Source organism: Leptodactylus fuscus, chromosome 9 (assembly GCF_031893055.1).
Source record: "Leptodactylus fuscus isolate aLepFus1 chromosome 9, aLepFus1.hap2, whole genome shotgun sequence".
In the NCBI taxonomy this organism is placed as follows: domain Eukaryota; kingdom Metazoa; phylum Chordata; class Amphibia; order Anura; family Leptodactylidae; genus Leptodactylus; species Leptodactylus fuscus.
The window spans coordinates 7073307-7099306 of record NC_134273.1 but is presented as its reverse complement, the minus strand read 5'-3'; the positions used below and the strand labels follow the sequence as shown (position 1 = coordinate 7099306).

At 43.8% G+C, this 26000-nt stretch overlaps 1 protein-coding gene across 17 annotated transcripts in view; it reads right to left on the bottom strand.

Moving 5' to 3' along the window:
• NFIA (nuclear factor I A) overlaps positions 1-26000 on the bottom strand; it is a 338101-nt gene that overhangs the window by 20466 nt on the left and 291635 nt on the right. For 8 of the 17 annotated variants that reach the window (XM_075287768.1, XM_075287775.1, XM_075287779.1 and 5 more), the window contains 4 exons: positions 12322-12500; positions 9105-9270; positions 6576-6602; positions 2112-2203 (listed from right to left, as the gene is read on the bottom strand). In XM_075287768.1, coding sequence (XP_075143869.1) covers positions 2112-2203; positions 6576-6602; positions 9105-9270; positions 12322-12500 — 464 coding nt within the window. The remainder of the gene's footprint in view (positions 1-2111; positions 2204-6575; positions 6603-9104; positions 9271-12321; positions 12501-26000) is intronic. The other 9 variants (XM_075287770.1, XM_075287780.1, XM_075287776.1 and 6 more) reach the window with 3 other exon arrangements.

Genomic DNA, 26000 nt, shown 5'->3' with positions numbered 1-26000 from the left:
GCATCACATCCAAGAGATGGCCTGTATCATGCTCCAGAGCTGCACTCACTATTCTGCGGGAGTCACTGTGTACATACATTACATTACTTATCCTGTATTATACTCCAGAGCTGCGCTCACTATACTGCTGGTACAGTCACTGTGTACATACATTACATTACTTATCCTGTATTATACCCCAGAGCTGTGCTCACTATTCTGCGGGAGTCACTGTGTACATACATTACATTACTTATCCTGTATTATACTCCAGAGCTGCGCTCACTATTCTGCGGGAGTCACTGTGTACATACATTACATTACTTATCCTGTATTATACTCCAGAGCTGCGCTCACTATTCTGCTGGTGCAGTCACTGTGTACATACATTACATTACTTATCCTGTATTATACTCCAGAGCTGCGCTCACTATTCTGCTGGTACAGTCACTGTGTACATACATTACATTACTTATCCTGTATTATACTCCAGAGCTGCGCTCACTATTCTGCTGGTACAGTCACTGTGTACATACATTACATTACTTATCCTGTATTATACTCCAGAGCTGCGCTCACTATACTGCTGGTGCAGTCACTGTGTACATACATTACATTACTTATCCTGTATTATACTCCAGAGCTGCGCTCACTATACTGCTGGTGCAGTCACTGTGTACATACATTACATTACTTATCCTGTATTATACTCCAGAGCTGCGCTCACTATTCTGCGGGAGTCACTGTGTACATACATTACATTACTTATGCTGTATTATACTCCAGAGCTGCGCTCACTATTCTGCTGGTGCAGTCACTATGTACATACATTACATTACTTACCCTGTATTATACTCCAGAGCTGCGCTCACTATTCTGCTGGTGCAGTCACTGTGTACATACATTACATTACTTATCCTGTATTATACTCCAGAGCTGCGCTCACTATTCTGCTGGTACAGTCGCTGTGTACATACATTACATTACTTATCCTGTATTATACTCCAGAGCTGCGCTCACTATTCTGCTGGTACAGTCGCTGTGTACATACATTACATTACTTATCCTGTATTATACTCCAGAGCTGCGCTCACTATTCTGCTGGTACAGTCACTGTGTACATACATTACATTACTTATCCTGTATTATACTCCAGAGCTGCGCTCACTATTCTGCTGGTACAGTCACTGTGTACATACATTACATTACTTATCCTGTATTATACTCCAGAGCTGCGCTCACTATTCTGCTGGTACAGTCACTGTGTACATACATTACATTACTTATTCTGTATTATACTCCAGAGCTGCGCTCACTATTCTGCTGGTACAGTCACTGTGTACATACATTACATTACTTATCCTGTATTATACTCCAGAGCTGCGCTCACTATTCTGCTGGTGCAGTCACTGTGTACATACATTACATTACTTATCCTGTATTATACTCCAGAGCTGCGCTCACTATTCTGCTGGTACAGTCGCTGTGTACATACATTACATTACTTATCCTGTATTATACTCCAGAGCTGCGCTCACTATTCTGCTGGTACAGTCGCTGTGTACATACATTACATTACTTATCCTGTATTATACTCCAGAGCTGCGCTCACTATTCTGCTGGTACAGTCACTGTGTACATACATTACATTACTTATCCTGTATTATACTCCAGAGCTGCGCTCACTATTCTGCTGGTACAGTCACTGTGTACATACATTACATTACTTATCCTGTATTATACTCCAGAGCTGCGCTCACTATTCTGCTGGTACAGTCACTGTGTACATACATTACATTACTTATTCTGTATTATACTCCAGAGCTGCGCTCACTATTCTGCTGGTGCAGTCACTGTGTACATACATTACATTACTTATCCTGTATTATACTCCAGAGCTGCGCTCACTATTCTGCAGGTGCAGTCACTGTGTACATACATTACATCACTTATCCTGTATTATACTCCAGAGCTGCGCTCACTATTCTGCTGGTGCAGTCACTGTGTACATACATTACATTACTGATCCTGAGTTACATCCTATATTATACTCCATTCAAAATTCTGCAGACTTCAGAGCTGAAATCTCCCATGAATATAAGACCGCCTGTCAGGAGAATAGAGTTTCATACCTGAGTCTGTTGAGGGATATTTACAAAGCTTGGATCTCGTGGTCCAACACTGACAAATCGGTTTGCGGGGGAAGTGCTGGGTGTTGAGTAGGCTGCAGGTAAATAAAAAAAAAAAAGATATAAAAGGTTAACAAAATGCAACACAATAGAACATGTAACAATGAATTCTGCTGTTATACGAGTATATATATATACAGTCGCCCGTCTGCCTATTATCTGCATGTCATTAGATTATATAACCCCCCCCTGCAGACTATTATTGGGATACATTGTATTTCGGGGGTCTCTTCCCGGCTCCTCGGTCTTCTCTGGCCGGGCTGCACTTGTTAGGGAATGTTCTTGTGGCTTCCTGTGCAGTCTGCACATTATTTCCATAGTCGGGGGGGGGGGGGGGGGGGAGGCGAGAATCAATTTAAGGTTCAAAGCGATATTGCCGAGCTGGAGCTGGTCCAAGCCAGTGGATATTATTCTGAAGGCTGCAAGTCACAAAATGACTCAAGTACTGTAATAATTCTATTATAGACCAACACATCTGCAAATAGAAGCCGAGCAAGACCGCAAGCTCATTGAGTCATTTACATTTGGTAAGCGGTCCCCATACATCCCTGCAAAGTGATTAACATGTCCTGCAATTTATCAGGGGTTACCCGCGTGATCTATAATGATGGAGGAAGTGACTGAGGGAGACACAAACACACGTGTCCATTACTGAGGCCCGCGCCGCTCTCCTGATACATCACCTTTAAGAAATACCTGTTTAATAAATTCCCACTTTACTGTTCCTAAGTTATTCCTCCTGGAAATGTTTGCATAAATTGACAACTGGGCGTTTCCATTCTGCTTGTTGATGGGGCGTGGCTTTACAGTCTGATACACACAAATGATACATTTCCAGGAGGAATAACAGAGGGATAGCACAATGCAGAGTAAAGATTATCCGGAAATCTTAAACCTCACCCCAGAATATAATGGAGAAGCAACACCATCAGAGGAAGGACAGATACATATGCCGAAGCCTATGCCATTCAGGGTCTATAGAAAGCAAGGTGGCAACTCCAATGGGCAATGCATTGACTGTGACTTTGGATTGAGTTGGATCCTTTTGTGACTCTTGTTCCTGGATTACGCTCTTATCTTGCCCTAGGGATCTGTCACCTGGTTCCCGAGGTTCTACTCCTGGGTTCGATGGATTTGGGGTTGTCCCTTTAAATATCTAAGTGTTCTATAAGAGGATTTCACCAAGAAGCTCAGAAATGACAAGAAAAGGCAAAGTGATTGACAGATTCTGAGCGGCGCGTACCAGGAAATGAACTAAATATATTGGCAAGTGTTACATCCTCTGAAATGACTTGTGATTAGACCGGCACCCGCTTCCTGTTAGAATGGCTCGCAAATCTGCCCGACTGAAATAGTTTCTCAAAAAAGTTCAGAAAACCAGAGAAAAAGTAAAAGTTCTTAAACAATGAGAAATGTACAAGAGCCCCCCTGGGCATACTGGGATAAAGGGTGGGACCGCAGCACAGGACGGCGGCCACGAACTAGACACAATATAGCATCCACCTGTATACAGGACACTTTGTATCAAGTAGCGTACTTTGTATCTGAACCAGGAACCACATTATTCTTTTTCTCCTGCCTGCTCTGGTGATGACGTCTCATCATACTTTACCTAAACCCTCCGCCCTTGTTCTTGGCGGTATTAATATCTTACCTAAACCCTCTGCTCCTTGTACTTGGCGGTATTACTATCTTACCTAAACCCTCCGCTCCTTGTACTTGGCGGTATTACTATCTTACCTAAACCCTCCGCTCCTTGTACTTGGCGGTATTACTATCTTACCTAAACCCTCCGCTCCTTGTACTTGGCGGTATTACTATCTTACCTAAACCCTCCGCTCCTTGTACTTGGCGGTATTACTATCTTACCTAAACCCTCCGCTCCTTGTACTTGGCGGTATTAATATCTTACCTAAACCCTCCGCTCCTTGTACTTGGCGGTATTACTATCTTACCTAAACCCTCCGCTCCTTGTACTTGGCGGTATTACTATCTTACCTAAACCCTCCGCTCCTTGTACTTGGCGGTATTACTATCTTACCTAAACCCTCCGCTCCTTGTACTTGGCGGTATTACTATCTTACCTAAACCCTCCGCTCCTTGTACTTGGCGGTATTACTATCTTACCTAAACCCTCCGCTCCTTGTACTTGGCGGTATTACTATCTTACCTAAACCCTCTGCTCCTTGTATTTGGCGGTATTACTATCTTATCTAAACCCTCCGCTCCTTGTACTTGGCGGTATTACTATCTTACCTAAACCCTCTGCTCCTTGTACTTGGCGGTATTACTATCTTACCTAAACCCTCCGCTCCTTGTACTTGGCGGTATTACTATCTTACCTAAACCCTCCGCTCCTTGTATTTGGCGGTATTACTATCTTATCTAAACCCTCTGCTCCTTGTATTTGGCGGTATTACTATCTTATCTAAACCCTCTGCTCCTTGTACTTGGCGGTATTACTATCTTACCTAAACCCTCTGCTCCTTGTATTTGGCGGTATTACTATCTTATCTAAACCCTCCGCTCCTTGTACTTGGCGGTATTACTATCTTACCTAAACCCTCTGCTCCTTGTAAGAAACACTAATTGGCTCTTTAACAGACAAGACACGAGAGTTCAAGGTGTCAAACACATTTGCGCGCAACATAAGACGTAAACGCGACCACAATCCTCCTTCCACAGCCGTCTGCTGGTAGATGTGAGCGCTGCTCCGGAATAATGGAATGGGTAAGTAATGACGGCAAATTATCGCATCTTAGTCTCTTATTTAATTATGAAATAGAACTTAAGTGAGCTCGTAAATATCATTAAATGAGCTGTCGGTACCGCGCCACAGCGACGCTCGCCACTATCTCAATCTTATTTTTAAACCATCGACAATATTTCGCCCTCGAGCGCACGCAGAGACGGTCTTAATAATTAGCGCAATGTTTTATCCAATTAAGCATCTAAGCAACGTGGTAATTCGTAAAGTGGCGAGAAGATGATCGTTTGTCAGAGGCAATGGCTCATATATAACGCGGCACGGACGGGAGGCTGCGCGGTGCCATCACAATGGCGGCTGACACCTTCTCATCAGCCTAATGAGTCTAGTCACATGATTCCCGTCTGCTTGGGATTCTAAGACTGCAGTCACATGACGCTGATAACACTGGATCATAAGTGCAGTGGAAAAAATGTAACTGGCTCCAATTCTAGGGGAATGTTCACAAAGTGCAGCTGGACAAAGATAAAACTGGAAAAACCTGCCTGTAGTTCCGATGATTATTTTGTGCCATTTTGTAATTTTATAGTTGAAATAAATTCAATAAATTTGATTGCAACTGCAACAAAAACTGCATATACTGTACTGATTCCGGCACAGTTGGAATTTTTTCTCTAGTCCCCACCATTCCTGAGCAATCAGACTAGACTCCCTAATGTCACATGGGTGATGTCAGAGCTCACGCCCCCTTGCCTGACACCACTCACTGGACATTAGGGAGTCTAGTTAGCATAACAGGTACCAAAATTAACTGCACTGATTGTTCAAGAATGGCAGGGGCTAGAGAAAAATTTCCAACTGTGCCGGAATCAGTGGAGGGGCAGCTTCTACAGGATGCAAAGAGCTTGAGTTGCTCCAAAATCAGATAGGCGACCCCCTCCTCCCCAGATTTCAAGGATCCTTGTTAGAAGGACTGTATATAAGCAGGTAGTATGTCCTGCAAAATCATCCCCCCCCCAACCCTGCATAAAACATAAGCAACCTACAAGGCGCTGGTGCGATCTCACACTCGGCCTGGGCTGAGAGAGTCCCATTGGGAATAAATTCATAAAGTTAATGCGCGTGAGACATGGCTCTGTTATCTGCCGTTACGTGAAGAGCTTCCTGTAATAAGGCGAGGCGCACTTACATCTCAGGACTATCACTTATTCATGGCCAGGGGAACTTCTTCTGCACCGTTTGATGCAGGATGTCCCAGCCGCTCGGCTCCATAACCATCTATAGGAAGTAGCGAGTCAGCAGCACATTACCAGCCGCCATGATGTCATTCACTCAGATGAGAGGGCGAGGGCCAGAGCCAGACAGATAGCCGGGCGTCACACAGGTAAGGCCCAAAGACTGGGGGGAGAACCTAGAACCCCACTAGCATGGAAGGAGGTGCAGGCCGGAGGGGCTCAGGAGTCCCTCTGCTCCATATGGGAGACCAGAGCTCGAGATGATGCACCAACACCGGTGACCCCAGTACAAATATTACTTCATGTTACCCCTTGGACAGCCGGACACATTGTATGACAATGAATAGGACTAAACGGGTGACACAATGACTGAGTGATGGAGGGTGAGGACATGGGGGTCCCCAAATAATGGAAGAACCAGATGGATAGAATGGTAAATACAGACACCAAAGTATCGCCCCCTACCTGCCGAATTAAGCAATCCTGTCTGTTCTGCAAGGGCCGCAAAAAAGGGAAAGAAGGGAAAGATTAGTAAAGAGAAGGAAAGTGAAAACTGCCGAAAAAGTGTTAGAAAGAAACAGTAACAGCATTCAGGAGAGAAACCGAGATATTACACGTATGACATCATAGAGAGTGATGTCACTACTCTCTAGTATATGGATAGGTCAGTGATGTCACCGCTCTCTAGTATATGTATAGGTCAGTGATGTCACCACTCTCTAGTATATGGATAGGTCAGTGATGTCACCGCTCTCTAGTATATGTATAGGTCAGTGATGTCACCACTCTCTAGTATATGGATAGGTCAGTGATGTCACCGCTCTCTAGTATATGGATAGGTCAGTGATGTCCCCGCTCTCTAGTATATGTATAGGTCAGTGATGTCACCGCTCTCTAGTATATGGATAGGTCAGTGATGTCACCGCTCTCTAGTATATGGATAGGTCAGTGATGTCACCGCTCTCTAGTATATGGATAGGTCAGTGATGTCACCGCTCTCTAGTATATAGATAGGCTGTATTCTCAGTGATGTCACTCCTCTCTAGTATACGGATAGGCTGTATTCTCAGTGATGTCCCCGCTCTCTAGTATATGGATAGGCTGTATTCTCAGTGATGTCACCGCTCTCTAGTATATGTATAGGTCAGTGATGTCACCGCTCTCTAGTATATGTATAGGTCAGTGATGTCACCGCTCTCTAGTATATGTATAGGTCAGTGATGTCACCGCTCTCTAGTATATGGATAGGTCAGTGATGTCACTGCTCTCTAGTATATGGATAGGCTGTATTCTCAGTGATGTCACCGCTCTCTAGTATACGGATAGGCTGTATTCTCAGTGATGTCACCGCTCTCTAGTATACGGATAGGCTGTATTCTCAGTGATGTCACCGCTCTCTAGTATACGGATAGCCTGTATTCTCAGTGATGTCACCGCTCTCTAGTATATGGATAGGCTGTATTCTCAGTGATGTCACTGCTCTCTAGTATACGGATAGGCTGTATTCTCAGTGATGTCCCCGCTCTCTAGTATACGGATAGGCTGTATTCTCAGTGATGTCCCCGCTCTCTAGTATATAGATAGGCTGTATTCTCAGTGATGTCACCGCTCTCTAGTATACGGATAGGCTGTATTCTCAGTGATGTCACCGCTCTCTAGTATACGGATAGGCTGTATTCTTAGTGATGTCACTGCTCTCTAGTATACGGATAGGCTGTATTCTCAGTGATGTCACCGCTCTCTAGTATATGGATAGGCTGTATTCTCAGTGATGTCACCGCTCTCTAGTATACGGATAGGCTGTATTCTCAGTGATGTCACTGCTCTCTAGTATATGGATAGGCTGTATTCTCAGTGATGTCACTGCTCTCTAGTATACGGATAGGCTGTATTCTCAGTGATGTCACTGCTCTCTAGTATATGGATAGGCTGTATTCTCAGTGATGTCACTGCTCTCTAGTATACGGATAGGCTGTATTCTCAGTGATGTCACAGCTCTCTAGTATATGGATAGGTCAGTGATGTCACCGCTCTCTAGTATATAGATAGGCTGTATTCTCAGTGATGTCACTCCTCTCTAGTATATGGATAGGCTGTATTCTCAGTGATGTCACCGCTCTCTAGTATACGGATAGGCTGTATTCTCAGTGATGTCACAGCTCTCTAGTATACGGATAGGCTGTACTGATATGTAAGCACTGGCCACTATGTATACATATATACTCTCCTCTCGCTTCTCCTCTTCATTTGCTATTGTTACGTTCTTTCATGTCCACTTCTATTATTAATTTCACCTCGCTCGGAATCTCTTCTGCAAGTCTAACCTCAGGTATTTCTGATAATAAATTCAGGCGGCGTTACGTGAATGTGGAGAATATGAAAGTCTTCGGTATTTTTTTGGAAGCCTTTAAATAAATGATGTGAGCCGAGCCCCAGGAAGTTCACTTTCAGCTAGACTACGAAAACAGCGGAGAGTTCGCTCACATGAAATCTGCGAGAACTGTAATTCCCTGGTCTACAGCCGCTGTCACTCTATAGGCGAGGGCGAGATAATAAGCCAGAGCGGCGTATAACCTATAGATATGCTCAAGGTGGATACAAATATGGCCGCCAGCCGGAGCCTGTATACATTATATAGCCAGTCTATAGGTATTCATTATAAATTAGTGTACAGTATTGTATATTAGGTTGGAGGGTTTCGCTGTATATTATATACGTGTATCCTTCCATAAGGCTTTGGCTTTGCTGTACAGATTGGAGCAAGGTCAGCAGAGTCACTTCATTCTCATGAAATCTACTCGATGTCACTCCATGGGGTATATAATAAATTAGAGAAGCGTACGACTTGTAGATAAGGCCGAAGTGGAAACAAATATGGCCGCCCCCAGAGAAGGAGTTAAAAATAAAAAAAAACCATAGATTTAAAATATTTTAATTAACTTGAAATATAAGTTGTTGGGAATCTTATCTTGTATAGCGACCGCTTTCACTTACTCGGAGAAGTGGGAGATGTGGCTCCTCCTTCTGTAGACGTAGTCGGAGGCTTTGTGTCTGGCACTGGCAGGGGCACAGGCCTGGCCATTGGTGGCGGAGGAGGTGGTGGCAACATGGGAGTAGGAAGGAATGGATTGTGCACCTTGCCTTGGCTGCTACCATTGGGCTGTGAAGGAAGAAAAATACTAAAGTCAACAAACAGATATTCTTATATTAGTCTACATTGAGTATTATCAGCCCTGTGTCCCCCATGCTTTACACTGCAATAACACTCTGTCCTATTCAGACTGCACAAGTGGAGCAGATGGAAGAAAGTAATGTGTGGTGGGAGGATCAGACTACACATAGGGATTGTTTGTAGTCTGTAGCCATGGAGATGCACAGGAGCTTTAAATGTAACAATAGAATCATTTACAAAAGTTGATACATTTTATTTATTTTTTCGATACAGCAGAGAAATTAAAACAAGTGGTTGCAAAACTGTTCACGCCCTCCACACTAAATCCAAACTATACTGCACTTCTATGTGGGATTATCAGATTTCTGGGTTATCGGTTGCCGGATTACAAGACGTTGACCGTTTGCCAGCGATGGCGGCCTGAGTTTACGATTCCTTACTCCATAACCGGCAGAGTGATGGCGCTGACGTCAGGACGCTGCAGAGTGCTCAGTGTCCAGAGCAGGTGTTTGTTACAATGGAGCGTCCACCTGAGTGATCTATAATTCAGGGTGGATGTTTCGGCCAAGTCATAAATCCGATCCCTTCGCTCGGAATCACTTAGCCGGGAACAAACACTGACTAAAGCTCCATGTCAGCGCCGGCCCGGCTCAGCTGTGCGCCCGCGTAACTGTATATTTAACATTTTATGAGGCCGAGCAGTAAGTTTAATTTATGGAGCAATAGAATTTAGGAGGCCGAGCGCTCGCACTGTCTGACAATATCAGTTTTGACAACAGTCAACAAATTGATCCGCCATACAGGCATCTCATCCTACATGCAGCGCGCTCCGGGGGGAAGAGAGATGGCAACCGGCGAGACCATAAAATTGGACTACAGTGGTTTTAAGGAACAATAAAATCCTTTAGTGAAGTCTTTATAACTTCCATAATGGCGGCTGTTATGTGTCCACCAGAAGGAAGAAAATTAATCTACTGTCGTGTGACTGAGACGGGTTACCAGGAACGCGGAGGCGCGGGCATTCTAACAATATGATATAATATATGGAGGGTATGAAATATAATATAATATATGGAGGATATGAGATATAATATAATATATGGAGGGTCCCTCTGCAGCACACCGACCCCTAACTTGCGGCTCCATCCGTTGCAACACTACAACTCCCAGCATCCTCAGTGCACAATATCTGGGCACAAATGCAGATGACTTTGCAGGGGAATTTGCAGAAAAATCCCTGGAATATTTTTTGTCCTCAGTTTATTTACCCCCCTCCCCCCTGCAGATAGACCTGATAGTCAGTGTAATGGACCCGGCCCTGGAACGGTTCCTCCGGCTCAGATACTTTCTTGCACGGTCCTTTTCTGCATTCACAGATCCGCAGACAGATAAATACCAAGAGTAAGAAATTGGCCGTGTGGTTTGTAGGGTTCAAGTACTGGTCAACTAGAACTCAAGTGCTTGATATCCCCGTATAAATAACATCCAGGGCAGCAGCGTCCGTCTCCCCACAACTTGTGAAAGATCATTTAGCAGGAGCCATTTCATTTTCGAGCTTATTTCTTCCTTTTCCTAATTTATCAGACCCCCCTCCCCCTCCCCCGGTAATAGAGATCTGCAATCATTTCATTTAGGGCGACTGTAAACTATGAGCCCAGCTAAATAGATGTAAGAGGGGATTAATGAACAAGGCGCTCCGGCTGCCATAAAACTGCAAAAACATTAAAAAATATGCTAAAAAGTGGTAAATGACTCAGAATGCCGAGGGGAAGAAGTAACGGGAAGATTCATCAATGTCATACTTAAGTGTATGTTTACCTCGCAACGTCTTAATATGACATATATATGGTGATAAGTAGCTGCATTCAGGGGTACTCCGAGCACATCCAGAGCTGCAATCACAACTCTGCTGCTTGTAACTTAAGAAATACAACATTATACAAAGTAACTGCGCACCTACAGTACAATGTGCAGAGCAAAAGCTACATCTACTGCAACGCAACACAGCAAATATGTTTAGTGCACTCACTGAGGAGTCAGGTAGTATGAGAGATAAAAGGGAAACTAGCAGAGCCCTGAATGGAGCTCTCGGTGTGACTGGAGTAAAACATGTGCAGGATCTATAGAGAAGACACTCAAGTGCAAGAGCAACTTCAGTTATGTAACAGAATAGTGAGCGCAGCTCTGGAGTATAATACAGGATAAGTAATGTAATGTATGTACACAGTGACTGTACCAGCAGAATAGTGAACGCAGCTCTGGAGTATAATACAGGATAAGTAATGTAATGTATGTACACAGTGACTGTACCAGCAGAATAGTGAGCGCAGCTCTGGAGTATAATACAGGATAAGTAATGTAATGTATGTACACAGTGACTGTACCAGCAGAATAGTGAACGCAGCTCTGGAGTATAATACAGGATAAGTAATGTAATGTATGTACACAGTGACTGTACCAGCAGAATAGTGAGCGCAGCTCCTGGAGTATAATACAGGATAAGTAATGTAATGTATGTACACAGTGACTGTACCAGCAGAATAGTGAACGCAGCTCTGGAGTATAATACAGGATAAGTAATGTAATGTATGTACACAGTGACTGTACCAGCAGAATAGTGAACGCAGCTCTGGAGTATAATACAGGATAAGTAATGTAATGTATGTACACAGTGACTGTACCAGCAGAATAGTGAGCGCAGCTCTGGAGTATAATACAGGATAAGTAATGTAATGTATGTACACAGTGTCTGTACCAGCAGAATAGTGAGCGCAGCTCTGGAGTATAATACAGGATAAGTAATGTAATGTATGTACACAGTGACTGCACCAGCAGAATAGTGAGCGCAGCTCTGGAGTATAATACAGGATAAGTAATGTAATGTATGTACACAGTGACTGCACCAGCAGAATAGTGAGCGCAGCTCTGGAGTATAATACAACCTGTTACTCAGCACAATATAAGTTTATTACACTGTTGGTAAGAGACATTTCAGGGATAGCGGGCAGACATGTCTGAAGTATAAAAAGCAGTCCTTACGTTTAGGAACCCCACCTGTCCAGCCTGCTGACCGGCTTCTGGGCAGACAAGTTGGACAAACTCTTTGAGAGTCTCCTGCGGGTGATAGCGGATTGCTGGGTGAGAGAAGTACGGCCCGGGCTGCTGGATGATGGGCGACGTCGGGAAATGTAAAGTTGATGGCGTTGCATGCGGACTCGCTGTCAGGAGAGAAGAGAGCGCTGTTATCTCTGTTTGCTGTAAAACATTCACAGTTCACATAAAGGTCTGAAGCGTCTTCTAAAAACAAATATCCACAGCGATCCCACTATAACAAAGAGCGCATTGATACAATGTATACACTCAGTGTGGCGGATACATACTTCCTGTCACAGACGGTTCATCTCAGGGACAATTCACAGTTCTCTGCTGCGCTCACATTCCGCTTTATATCGCTGACAAATATTGTTTTACGATTAGCCACGAGATCGGCGCAGACAAGATGGAGGCCGAGCCCAATATGCCGAATGTATTCACTTGTACAATGGCCTGATGTTGTGGGTGTCCGGATATACGACCACTACACCTAGGCCCTAAGTGAGTGGAGAATACGTCCATGTGGGTCTCTACCAAATGGGGCACATGCACGAGGGTTCCTATCCCACAGTCAGCCCCTGTGGTTGGACAGAGAGGGTCCTGGTTGACCCCCAGGCCCTTTGTACTGGGTGAATCTGTGCAGGAATTTTTTCTCTCGCCCCCACCGTTCCTGAGCAATCGGTGTAGTTAGTTTTGGTGACTGATAAGCTAACTAGACTCCCTAATGTCAAGTGGGTGGTGTCAGAATGGAGTCGTAAAGGGCGTGTGGTTCTGAGCTCTGACACTGTGGCCTCTCATTGGAGCTCTGAGCCACGCCCCCTTGCCTGCCTCTGCATGACACCACCCACTTGACATTAGGGAGTCTAGTTAGCATATTGGGCACTGGAACTAACTGTACTTATTGCTTTGGCAGGGTGGGGGCTAGAGAGAAAATTCCAACTGTTCCAGAATCAGTGGAGAAGCCTATTAAAGGTCTAAAGTTGGTGGAAGTGGTGAGAGATCCGCTTTAATATCTTCTATGCGTTGAGGCCCCTGCTCTACTAGGGATCACTGATATAATGCACCAGTACACCATGGCAGTCATTTTTCCTATCTGCATCCCAGGGTGGCGCTATTGGCCCACGCCTGCCAGCTTAACGGTAATACATCTAAAAAAAAATATCCTAATTAAAAATCTAACATGTCAAAGACGACAGAAGAGACAATTATAACAACAGATTAGAAGGAACAGACTGAAATTTTTGGAATTTTTTCGTTCTAAACGCTCTTATTAAGGTGTATAACATCCCCGATCCCGAGCGGCCGGAACACAAAGCAACCTCTGTATTGTTCCTGCACAAAAAGCCAAAGTGTTTAATGAAATCCAATACCCTAAGGGCCAGGTGACGAAATATTGCCCCGGTCCAGGTTCTTGGAGGAAGCAGAGATGTTTGAAGTGTAAGATGCACAATAGCGGGGGGGTGGGGGGTGGGGGGGCGCTGGATGGAAAGTGTTAATTGGATTGCCGGGAGGTGACCTCATGACTGGGGCATTTATGGCTCAACCACAAATCAATTTATCATTGTTCTACTTTTTTTTTTTTTTTCGTACAGCGGCCGACTATTATTATCATCATGTGATGGCGGCGATTCTCATAAGGAAGATCTGCAGACTTACAAGAATGAGGAAATCAGCTGAAGTGAAGCCGAGGCCATGGAGAGATATGGACAAGGGAACGTACCCAGAGGTCAGGGCTAGGTATGTCATATCATACCACAGGTATATAGTGGGCGGCCACATGTACAAGAGCCAACGGCCAGCAGAACGCTGCAATTGGCAATGGGGGTAACAATGGTCCCTCACCGCCCCTCTGATATGTGATGCAACATTACATTTAGGTCTACTGGGATGCAGTACCGGCTTACAAGACGCGCTGTCCAGTCTTGGCTGGTTTTATGTTGAGGTCACGTGTTGCGGCAGAGCTAAGTTGTTTTTTTTGTTGCAGATTTTGCGCCAAGCCAAGGACGGATCCAAAGGAATGGGAAATTGTTACACTTCTCCCTTATACTAGATCCAGCCCTGGCTTAAGCTGGAAAACGGCAGCAAAACATGCCGGGCCTCGGACTTAAATTGCTTTTCCTGCACCACCGACAGCAGCGCACCCAGCACTGGTACCTGGGCCACAAACGCCACCATTCCCAATCCTGACTACACCCCTGCTGGAATACAATCACAATTACACACCAAAATGAGTAACTTAATGTCTATATGAGTAACAAAATCTCTATATCTATAGAATGTATCAAGATAGCCAAGGCAGGCTCATAGAGGCGAATGGAGTGGAGGTCATGCAAGCGCACCATCACTGTTGTCACCTAGGGGACTCCTGTTCTTGTAAACCCCTAGAGAGCAGACACTTATTATCCAGCCTGTGCTGATAGTGGGGAATTATTTTATAAAAAACAAATATATCAATAAAAAATGCTAAAAATAAATAAATAAATAATGAAAACAAATATAATAAGATCACATTAATACAAATGTAAAATGTGGAAAAGGAATACAAATAAAACCAATGTAAAATATAATGCTAAAATAATATAAATAATATATATAAAATATAATATAATAATAAAGGTAGAAAAATTGTAAAATGAAAAATAAAATAAATGCAGAAAAAAAATTGTAAAATAAAATGTAGAAAAAAAATGAAAATGGAAATAAAAAATAAAATATATAAAAATGGAAATGAAAAATAAATAATTAAAATAACAATAAAATAATAATAAATAATAATAATAATAATAATAATAACAAAATAACACATAATAATAATAATAAATAATGATGATGATGATGATGATGATGATGAATAGTCTGCTTGGTGCAATCCCACACAACCACTACATTACAGAACATCAATCGCCCCGTCCCCCTACTCAATTCATTTGTCTTCTAGATTGACCATATCACGGGGCTAATTGGAAGCGCCACCGATCCTGCTGATGTGAAAAGCTTTCAAACCTCATAGAACAGGCGTCCTTTATGGGAAATATGAAGAGTGACTCCTTAATAGGGGAGGCTGGCAATGTTCCAAGCCCCTGCAAGCGACTTGCACCCCCGGTGTCTAATGCAAGTTATCAGCAAACAAAAAGCTAAACAGTCATTTTCTAGTTCATCAGATAGGCCGATCAAAGCCCTTACTCAACCAGTCCGGACCCCCCCCCCCACCTGCTGGGAATACCTTAATGGTTTGCATTAGTTAGAAAGGCTCACAGATTAAACCCTTAAAAAAGGACGAGATGTCATGTCTGCCGAGCAGGAGTTTAGCTGACACATATTCACAGGAAGGAGCAGAATTATACGAGAGCCATTAGCGCCGCGCACTAATTAATCCAGAAAACGCCTGTCAACAAGTCGCTCTTCAAGTATACTTCACCCATCTCTGAAATCCAATGACAGATCGCAGATTTCTGCTAGGTTGGTGCGATCTGCTCTGATGGTGATTTTCGTGCTGATAATTATTCGCACGCTGGAAATTATTTTCTTCATTTTCTCTTTTTTTCTTTACGAGCTGATATTTGCTAAATTTCCCCCAAGTGGAAGTGACTTGGACATTGGCCGAGCACAACCCTACAATACACAGACTGCACATTATTTCAAGGCAAATGATGTCATTCTTTGTTTCTCCTGTGGAGGCGCTGTAGGGATTTTCGCTCCCAATCTGTAGCTTCCCCTCCCAGTCCCTGGTAATCTGTAGCCCCCTACTAATCATCCCTGACCTGTAGTACCCCTCATAGTCAATGGTGATCTGCAGCCCCTCCTAATTGCCACTGATCTGTAGTCCCCTCTTCTAATCACCCCTGATCAGTAGTGCCCCTCATAGTCAATGGTGATCTGAAGTCCCCCCTTCTAGTCACCCCTCATCTATAGTTCCCCTCCTAGGCGCTGGTGATCAGTAACCCCCTCTTAGCCACTAGTGACCTGTAGCCCCCCTCCTAGTTGCTGGTGATCTATAGCCCCCCTCCTCTCTAAGTTGCTGGTGTCTGCAGACCCCCTCTTAGTCACTAGTGACCTGTAGCCCCCTCCTAGTTGCTGGTGATCTATAGCCCTCCCCTCTCTTAGTTGCTGGTGTCTGTAGACCCCCTCTTAGCCACTAGTGACCTGTAGCCCCCCTCCTAGTTGCTGGTGATCTATAGCCCCCTCCTCTTAGTTGCTGGTGTCTGTAGCCCCCCTCCTAGTTGCTGGTGATCTATAGCCCCCTCCTCTTAGTTGCTGGTGTATGTAGACCCCCTCTTAGCCACTAGTGACCTGTAGCCCCCCTCCTAGTTGCTGGTGATCTATAGCCCCCTCCTCTTAGTTGCTGGTGTATGTAGACCCCCTCTTAGCCACTAGTGACCTGTAGCCCCCCTCCTAGTTGCTGGTGATCTATAGCCCCCTCCTCTTAGTTGCTGGTGTCTGTAGCCCCCTCCTAGTTGCTGGTGATCTATAGCCCCCTCTTCTTAGTTGCCGGTGTCTGTAGACCCCTCTTAGCCACTAGTGACCTGTAGCCCCCCTCCTAGTTGCTGGTGATCTATAGCCCCCTCCCCTTAGTTGCTGGTGTCTGTAGCCCCCCTCCTAATTGCCACTGAACACTAGTACATCTTCACCATCATGAATACATCTGCCTGCGAAACGAATAAGTGAGCGCTTTACAGCCTTAACAGATCTGCGAGGAACATGTTAACGCGGCTCTCCGTCCATGCAGCGGGAATTCCAAATTAACTCAGCGGGACTTCCCTCGCATCTATCTACGTGCAAATTATGATTGCAATAGAGCTTTCAGTTATACTCCTGCTTAGTAATTATTGAGCGGCTCCACGAAGGGAAGGCGAACGCTCATTGGCCTGGCGAACACAGCCGCAGCGTGAGGCGATATGGTTAATTTAAAATACTACTAACCTAAGCTCTTCATTACGGGGAAATGGACGGAGCAATCTCCTGGTTAAATATTTCCTGGGCTCGGCGGCGATCCCCTCCTCTGTAGAGCGGAGGCCGCGCGGTAATTACATGCTTTCCGCCTTTAATTGCGCGCTTTTCCGTGCACCTTCACAATAACAATTAGCAGGGCCGGGCCAAGACAATTCATTAAAGAAAAAAAAAACCCTGCAAGGTGATTATTGTAAAATCTCTGCAGAAAAGTCTCCGGTTCCCAGCGACAGATCTCCCGCCGTTTTATTGTACAGTCCGGGTATTATGCGGAAAAACATCCCCGGATCACAGCGACGCTCGAGGACGGGCGATTACGTGCACAATACTCCTATTATGTGCAGAGGTTTATAAACACGCCAAGAATTAGCCAACACATCCTCTCATTAATGACCCCCGGCCCTCCGGGTAATTACACCCGCTCACCACACTATTTATTAGGGAAGATGCCAAAGCAAGTGCCAGGTGTGAACGGTGCCCATAGAGGTCACTGTGCACCTGACGTATAACGCCCAACATCTGTATATCGCACAACCTCTCCACATGTCTAGTGTCATCTTGTGTACTGTGTATTAGTTATATAGGACTAGGCCAGCCATGGGGGCCCCAGAAGAGTGTCAGAGTACCCTGACCACGCTATAGGGTGAGCAATGCAAGTCACAATGCCCCCAGATCAGTGCCCCCACAATACTGCTATAATATGGCCAGTGCCCTATAATACTGCCAACCACAGCAACTTTATGACTATCACAATACAAGTCACAGTGCCCCCAGATCAATACCAGCGCAATACTGCTATAATATGACCAGTGCCCTATAATACTGCCAACTGCTGCAACCTTATAATACACCACAATACACACAGTAACTCCCAAACAGTGCCAACCACAATACTGCTATAATATGACCAGTGCCCTATAATACTGCCAACCACAGCAACCTTATGACTATCACAATACAAGTCACAGTGCCCCCAGATCAATACCAGCGCAATACTGCTATAATATGACCAGTGCCCTATAATACTGCCAACCGCTGCAACCTTATAATACACCACAATACACACAGTAACTCCCAAACAGTGCCAACCACAATACTGCTATAATATGACCAGTGCCCTATAATACTGCCAACCACAGCAACCTTATGACTATCACAATACAAGTCACAGTGCCCCCAGAACAGTTCCAACCACAATATTCCTATAACATGGCCAGTGCCCCATAATACTGCCAACCGCTGCAACCTTATAACACATCACAATAAACACAGTAACCCCAGAACAGTGCCAGAGTACCCTGATCACACTATAGGGTGATCCATACAAGTCACAATGCCCCAAATCAGTGCCAGCCCCAACAATCCTATAACATGGCCAGTGCCCTATAATACTGCCAACTGTAGCAATCTTATAATGCATCACAATGCAACTCACAGTGCCACCACAAGAATCCTATAACATGGCCTGCGCCCCATAATACTGCCAACCGCAGCAACCTTATAACACATCATAATACACACAGTGCCCCCAGAACAGTGCCAACCACAATACTACTATAATCTGACCAGTGCCCTATAATACTGCCAACCGTATCAACCTTATATCGCAATACAAGTCACAGTGCCCCCAAAACAATACCGGTTACAGTTCCCCATAACAATAGCTCAGTCCACGCTGAGGGGCCCAAAACACAGATCCCCATAATAAGAAGTTACCAGTACGTGCATGGTAGGAGGTGGAGGAGAGGAACGATATTACATTAGGGGGGGGGGGAGGAACGATATTACATTGGGGGGGGGGAACAATATTACATTGGGGCTCAGAAGTTTTACGTTACATTCTGGGTACTGCAATCTAAGGGTTACAAAGAGACAGAATTATGAATGCAGCTCTGGATGTGACTAGAGAAGATCGCAGTGCGAGCCATCTGACCATGTACTAGGACACGTCTTCAGACCTTCTGAGGTCTCCGGAATCTGCTGCACTTCATTTACTGGCAGCGCTCACAACTTAATGTATGGAAATTTTTGAAGGAGAAAAAAAAAGGAGAAAAAAACCTTCATGAATCAAGGTGACACTGAAAAGTGATGAAAAGAAGAAAGACTGCGACGGGGGAATGCGGCATAACAGTGTGCACGGAAAGGGAGCGCAACTCTCTATAGTGTATGTAAAGGGGATCTGAACCCGCCAAGAACCAACTACAGAGTATACATAGATACAGTGTAATGCTCTGAGCCACCATGTCCATATATATGTATCCTATACTGATCCTCAGTCACAGCTTGTATGATACCTCAGAGCTGTAATCATAATAGGTTTCAGTGCTAAGATCTGACAACATGTATTACTTGTTCAATGCTTGGAAAGAAAATGCTTTAGTGATGTGAAATCTAGGAAGAATTATCTTCACACCAGCAGAATAGTGAGCGCAGCTCTGGAGTATAATACAGGATAAGTAATGTAATGTATGTACACAGTGACTGTACCAGCAGAATAGTGAGCGCAGCTCTGCAGTATAATACAGGATAAGTAATGTAATGTATGTACACAGTGACTGTACCAGCAGAATAGTGAGCGCAGCTCTGGAGTATAATACAGGATAAGTAATGTAATGTATGTACACAGTGACTGCACCAGCAGAATAGTGAGCGCAGCTCTGGAGTATAATACAGGATAAGTAATGTAATGTATGTACACAGTGACTGCACCAGCAGAATAGTGAGTGCAGCTCTGGAGTATAATACAGGATAAGTAATGTAATGTATGTACACAGTGACTGCACCAGCAGAATAGTGAGTGCAGCTCTGGAGTATAATACAGGATAAGTAATGTAATGTATGTACACAGTGACTGCACCGGCAGAATAGTGAGCGCAGCTCTGGAGTATAATACAGGATAAGTAATGTAATGTATGTGCACAGTGACTGTACCAGCAGAATAGTGAGCGCAGCTCTGGAGTATAATACAGGATAAGTAATGTAATGTATGTACACAGTGACTGTACCAGCAGAATAGTGAGCGCAGCTCTGCAGTATAATACAGGATAAGTAATGTAATGCATGTACACAGTGACTGTACCAGCAGAATAGTGAGCGCAGCTCTGGAGTATAATACAGGATAAGTAATGTAATGTATGTACACAGTGACTGCACCAGCAGAATAGTGAGCGCAGCTCTGGAGTATAATACAGGATAAGTAATGTAATGTATGTACACAGTGACTGCACCAGCAGAATAGTGAGTGCAGCTCTGGAGTATAATACAGGATAAGTAATGTAATGTATGTACACAGTGACTGTACCAGCAGAATAGTGAGCGCAGCTCCGGAGTATAATACAGGGTAAGTAATGTAATGTATGTACACAGTGACTGCACCAGCAGAATAGTGAGCGCAGCTCTGGAGTATAATACAAGATAAGTAATGTAATGTATGTACACAGTGACTGCACCAGCAGAATAGTGAGCGCAGCTCTGGAGTATAATACAGGATAAGTAATGTAATGTATGTACACAGTGACTGTACCAGCAGAATAGTGAGTGCAGCTCTGGCGTATAATACAGGATAAGTAATGTAATATATGTACACAGTGACTGTACCAGCAGAATAGTGAGCGCAGCTCTGGAGTATAATACAGGATAAGTAATGTAATGTATGTACACAGTGACTGTACCAGCAGAATAGTGAGTGCAGCTCTGGAGTATAATACAGGATAAGTAATGTAATGTATGTACACAGTGACTGTACCAGAAGAATAGTGAGCGCAGCTCTGGAGTATAATACAGGATAAGTAATGTAATGTATGTACACAGTGACTGCACCAGCAGAATAGTGAGCGCAGCTCCGGAGTATAATACAGGGTAAGTAATGTAATGTATGTACACAGTGACTGCACCAGCAGAATAGTGAGTGCAGCTCTGGAGTATAATACAGGATAAGTAATGTAATGTATGTACACAGTGACTGTACCAGCAGAATAGTGAGCGCAGCTCTGGAGTATAATACAGGATAAGTAATGTAATGTATGTACACAGTGACTGTACCAGCAGAATAGTGAGTGCAGCTCTGGAGTATAATACAGGATAAGTAATGTAATGTATGTACACAGTGACTGTACCAGAAGAATAGTGAACGCAGCTCCGGAATATAATACAGGATAAGTAATGCAATGTATGTACACAGTGACTGCACCAGCAGAATAGTGAGCGCAGCTCTGGAGTATAATACAGGATAAGTAATGTAATGTATGTACACAGTGACTGCACCAGCAGAATAGTGAGCGCAGCTCTGGAGTATAATACAGTATAAGTAATGTAATGTATGTACACAGTGACTGTACCAGCAGAACAGTGAGCGCAGCTCTGGAGTACAATACAGGATAAGTAATGTAATGTATGTACACAGTGACTGTACCAGCAGAATAGTGAGTGCAGCTCTGGAGTATAATACAGGATAAGTAATGTAATGTATGTACACAGTGACTGTACCAGCAGAATAGTGAGCGCAGCTCTGCAGTATAATACAGGATAAGTAATGTAATGCATGTACACAGTGACTGTACCAGCAGAATAGTGAGCGCAGCTCTGGAGTATAATACAGGATAAGTAATGTAATGTATGTACACAGTGACTGCACCAGCAGAATAGTGAGCGCAGCTCTGGAGTATAATACAGGATAAGTAATGTAATGTATGTACACAGTGACTGCACCAGCAGAATAGTGAGTGCAGCTCTGGAGTATAATACAGGATAAGTAATGTAATGTATGTACACAGTGACTGTACCAGCAGAATAGTGAGCGCAGCTCCGGAGTATAATACAGGGTAAGTAATGTAATGTATGTACACAGTGACTGCACCAGCAGAATAGTGAGTGCAGCTCTGGAGTATAATACAGGATAAGTAATGTAATGTATGTACACAATGACTGTACCAGCAGAATAGTGAGCGCAGCTCCGGAGTATAATACAGGGTAAGTAATGTAATGTATGTACACAGTGACTGTACCAGCAGAATAGTGAGCGCAGCTCTGGAGTATAATACAGGATAAGTAATGTAATGTATGTACACAGTGACTGTACCAGAAGAATAGTGAACGCAGCTCCGGAATATAATACAGGATAAGTAATGCAATGTATGTACACAGTGACTGCACCAGCAGAATAGTGAGCGCAGCTCTGGAGTATAATACAGGATAAGTAATGTAATGTATGTACACAGTGACTGCACCAGCAGAATAGTGAGCGCAGCTCTGGAGTATAATACAGTATAAGTAATGTAATGTATGTACACAGTGACTGTACCAGCAGAACAGTGAGCGCAGCTCTGGAGTACAATACAGGATAAGTAATGTAATGTATGTACACAGTGACTGTACCAGCAGAATAGTGAGCGCAGCTCTGGAGTATAATACAGGATAAGTAATGTAATGTATGTACACAGTGACTGTACCAGCAGAATAGTGAGTGCAGCTCTGGAGTATAATACAGGATAAGTAATGTAATGTATGTACACAGTGACTGTACCAGCAGAATAGTGAGCGCAGCTCTGGAGTATAATACAGGATAAGTAATGTAATGTATGTACACAGTGACTGCACCAGCAGAATAGTGAGGGCAGCTCTGGAGTATAATACAGGATAAGTAATGTAATGTATGTACACAGTGACTGTACCAGCAGAACAGTGAGCGCAGCTCTGGAGTACAATACAGGATAAGTAATGTAATGTATGTACACAGTGACTGTACCAGCAGAATAGTGAGCGCAGCTCTGGAGTATAATACAGGATAAGTAATGTAATGTATGTACATAGTGACTGCACCAGCAGAATAGTGAGCGCAGCTCTGGAGTATAATACAGGATATAACACAGAAAAAGATTGGACATACGTGCATTAAAGAAAAATATTGGCACTAAATTGGTTCCTATATATCCTACAGTCCTGGTCTATGATGTAATGAGTAGATCCTGTCAGTAAGTCCGGCCTTGCAGATTCCATATTCTGGGGCCTCGGACATGATGTCGGCAGCTTCGGGCAGACTATAACACCTATAGTATGGCGCAGCGCGGCTCTGTGGCTGACAGGACAGACAGGAGACATACACAGGGGATGGCGGTTTTACTAGCTCATAAACTGGCTGCTTACTGACACAAACCATGCACAATGTGTTCTGGGGACATGTATACACCGTATATAGGACAAGATGCCGGAGCCCTGGGGGAAATACCAATAAATACTCGCTGATATAAAGGGGCTGTAGGAGAGAATGTAAGACTAGTCTAAGGACTGCACTGACGGTAGACGTACAGTCATGGGGGTCAATGAGATGGTATCACACCGGACAGGCTTAGATACAACAGACTGTATCACACATGACCGGCTTAGATACAGAGACTCATCAGATAGTATCACACCAGACAGACTTAGATACTTCGGCTCAGCAGCGCTCTATCCCTACAATATGGCGTCTGTCTTCCTGGACTGGTCGTCCGGCTGCGCCCCCATCACCAGTACGGGACACTTCTATGTCTATTCTGTACATTTTGTAGGATTTTCGGGACAGCCGCTTCGCCTCCAATAAAACAATCCGTCTCCTGCCACTCACACTATCCGTACACAGCCATGACCAAGAAAGGAAAGCGACCTCAAGAACAAACAGACTTATCAGGAGCTGTCAGATAGATCATAGCGCTACCCTACAGATAAGGCGAGAGGCGCCACTGGGCCATGGGGAGCTGAAAGACACCGCAAAGCGCTTTAACCCCTTCCTACATGAGGAGCCGACTGCCCCGCCATAGATACTGCCCAGCGACTGAAGCTGCGGCCTATATAATCCTTGGGCTCCATTCACATCTGTACCAGGGTCCGTCAAAGAAACTGCTGAAGATCGGCGGAGAGAAAAATCCTGCGCGGAGGACGATTCTCTCTGCAGCCTCAGTTTTGATATGGTGGACCGCGGCGGACCGTATTCTAGTCAATGATCTGCCAGTGTCCGTGTAATCGCTGTGTTAGGCCGGGTTCACACGGGGTTTCTTGGGCCGGATTTTGACTTCAATGGGAGCCGTTCACTTCCTTTTTCCGCGAGCGGTTTCTTCCTGCTTGTGGAAAAAAAGAAGTGACCTGACCTTTCTTGCCGCGGATTCTTTGGCGGAATCCACCGGAGTCCGCGGCTCAACACTCCCCTCTCGACTAGGCCCATTCATTTGGGCCAAATCGGGAGCGGAATGCTGGAGGCTAGCCGGATACTGGGGCGGCCGCCACATCAACATCCGGTCCAAAAAACTCCATGTGATCCCAGTAAGAGGTCCGGCTCTGTCATCCGACTACCGCAGTGATGGACTGAGACCTTGGCACAGATGTGGACCGAGCCTAATATTTATCCAATATCAATGACAGGGATCAGTAACCATCAGCAACCAGCTGTTATATAACTACAACTCCCAGCATGCACGTGTGCTCTGCAGTTCTTGGAATTGCCATGGAAGTGAATGGAGCATGCTGGGAGTTGTAGTGTCACAGAAGCTGGAGAACCGAAGGTTACTGATCCCTGGTCTATCATCTAATTCCATCCCGTCTATCTATTATATCTCTACATCTACTTCATATCTATCTATCTCCTATCTATCTATCTATCTATCTATCTATCTATCTCCTATCTATCTATCTATCTATCTATCTATCTATCTATCTATCTATCTCCTATCTATCTATCTCCTATCTATCTATCTATCTATCTATCTATCTATCTCCTATCTATCTATCTATCTATCTATCTATCTCCTATCTATCTATCTATCTATCTATCTCCTATCTATCTATCTATCTATCTATCTATCTATCTATCTATCTCCTATCTATCTATCTATCTATCTATCTATCTATCTCCTATCTATCCATCTATCTCCTATCTATCTATCTATCTATCTATCTATCTCCTATCTATCTATCTATCTATCTATCCATCTATCTATCTATCCATCTATCTCCTATCTATCTATCTATCTATCTATCTATCTATCTATCTATCTATCCATCTATCTCCTATCTATCTATCTATCTATCTATCTATCTATCTATCTATCTATCTCCTATCTATCTATCTATCTATCTATCCATCTATCTCCTATCTATCTATCTATCTATCTATCCATCTATCTCCTATCTATCTATCTATCTATCTATCTATCTATCTATCTATCTATCTATCTATCTCCTATCTATCCATCTATCTCCTATCTATCTATCTATCTCCTATCCATCTATCTCCTATCTATCTATCTATCTATCTATCTATCTATCTATCTATCTATCTATCTATCTCCTATCTATCTATCTATCTATCTATCTATCTATCTCCTATCTATCTATCTATCTATCTCCTATCTATCTATCTATCTATCTATCTATCTATCTATCTATCTATCTATTTCCTATCTATCTATCTATCTATCTATCTATCTCCTATCTATCTATCTATCTATCTATCTATCCATCTATCTCCTATCTATCTATCTATCTATCTATCTATCTATTTCCTATCTATCTATCTATCTATCTATCTATCTATCTATCTCCTATCTATCTATCTATCTATCTATCTATCTATCTATCTATCCATCTATCTCCTATCTATCTATCTATCTATCTATCTATCTATCTATCTATCCATCTATCTCCTATCT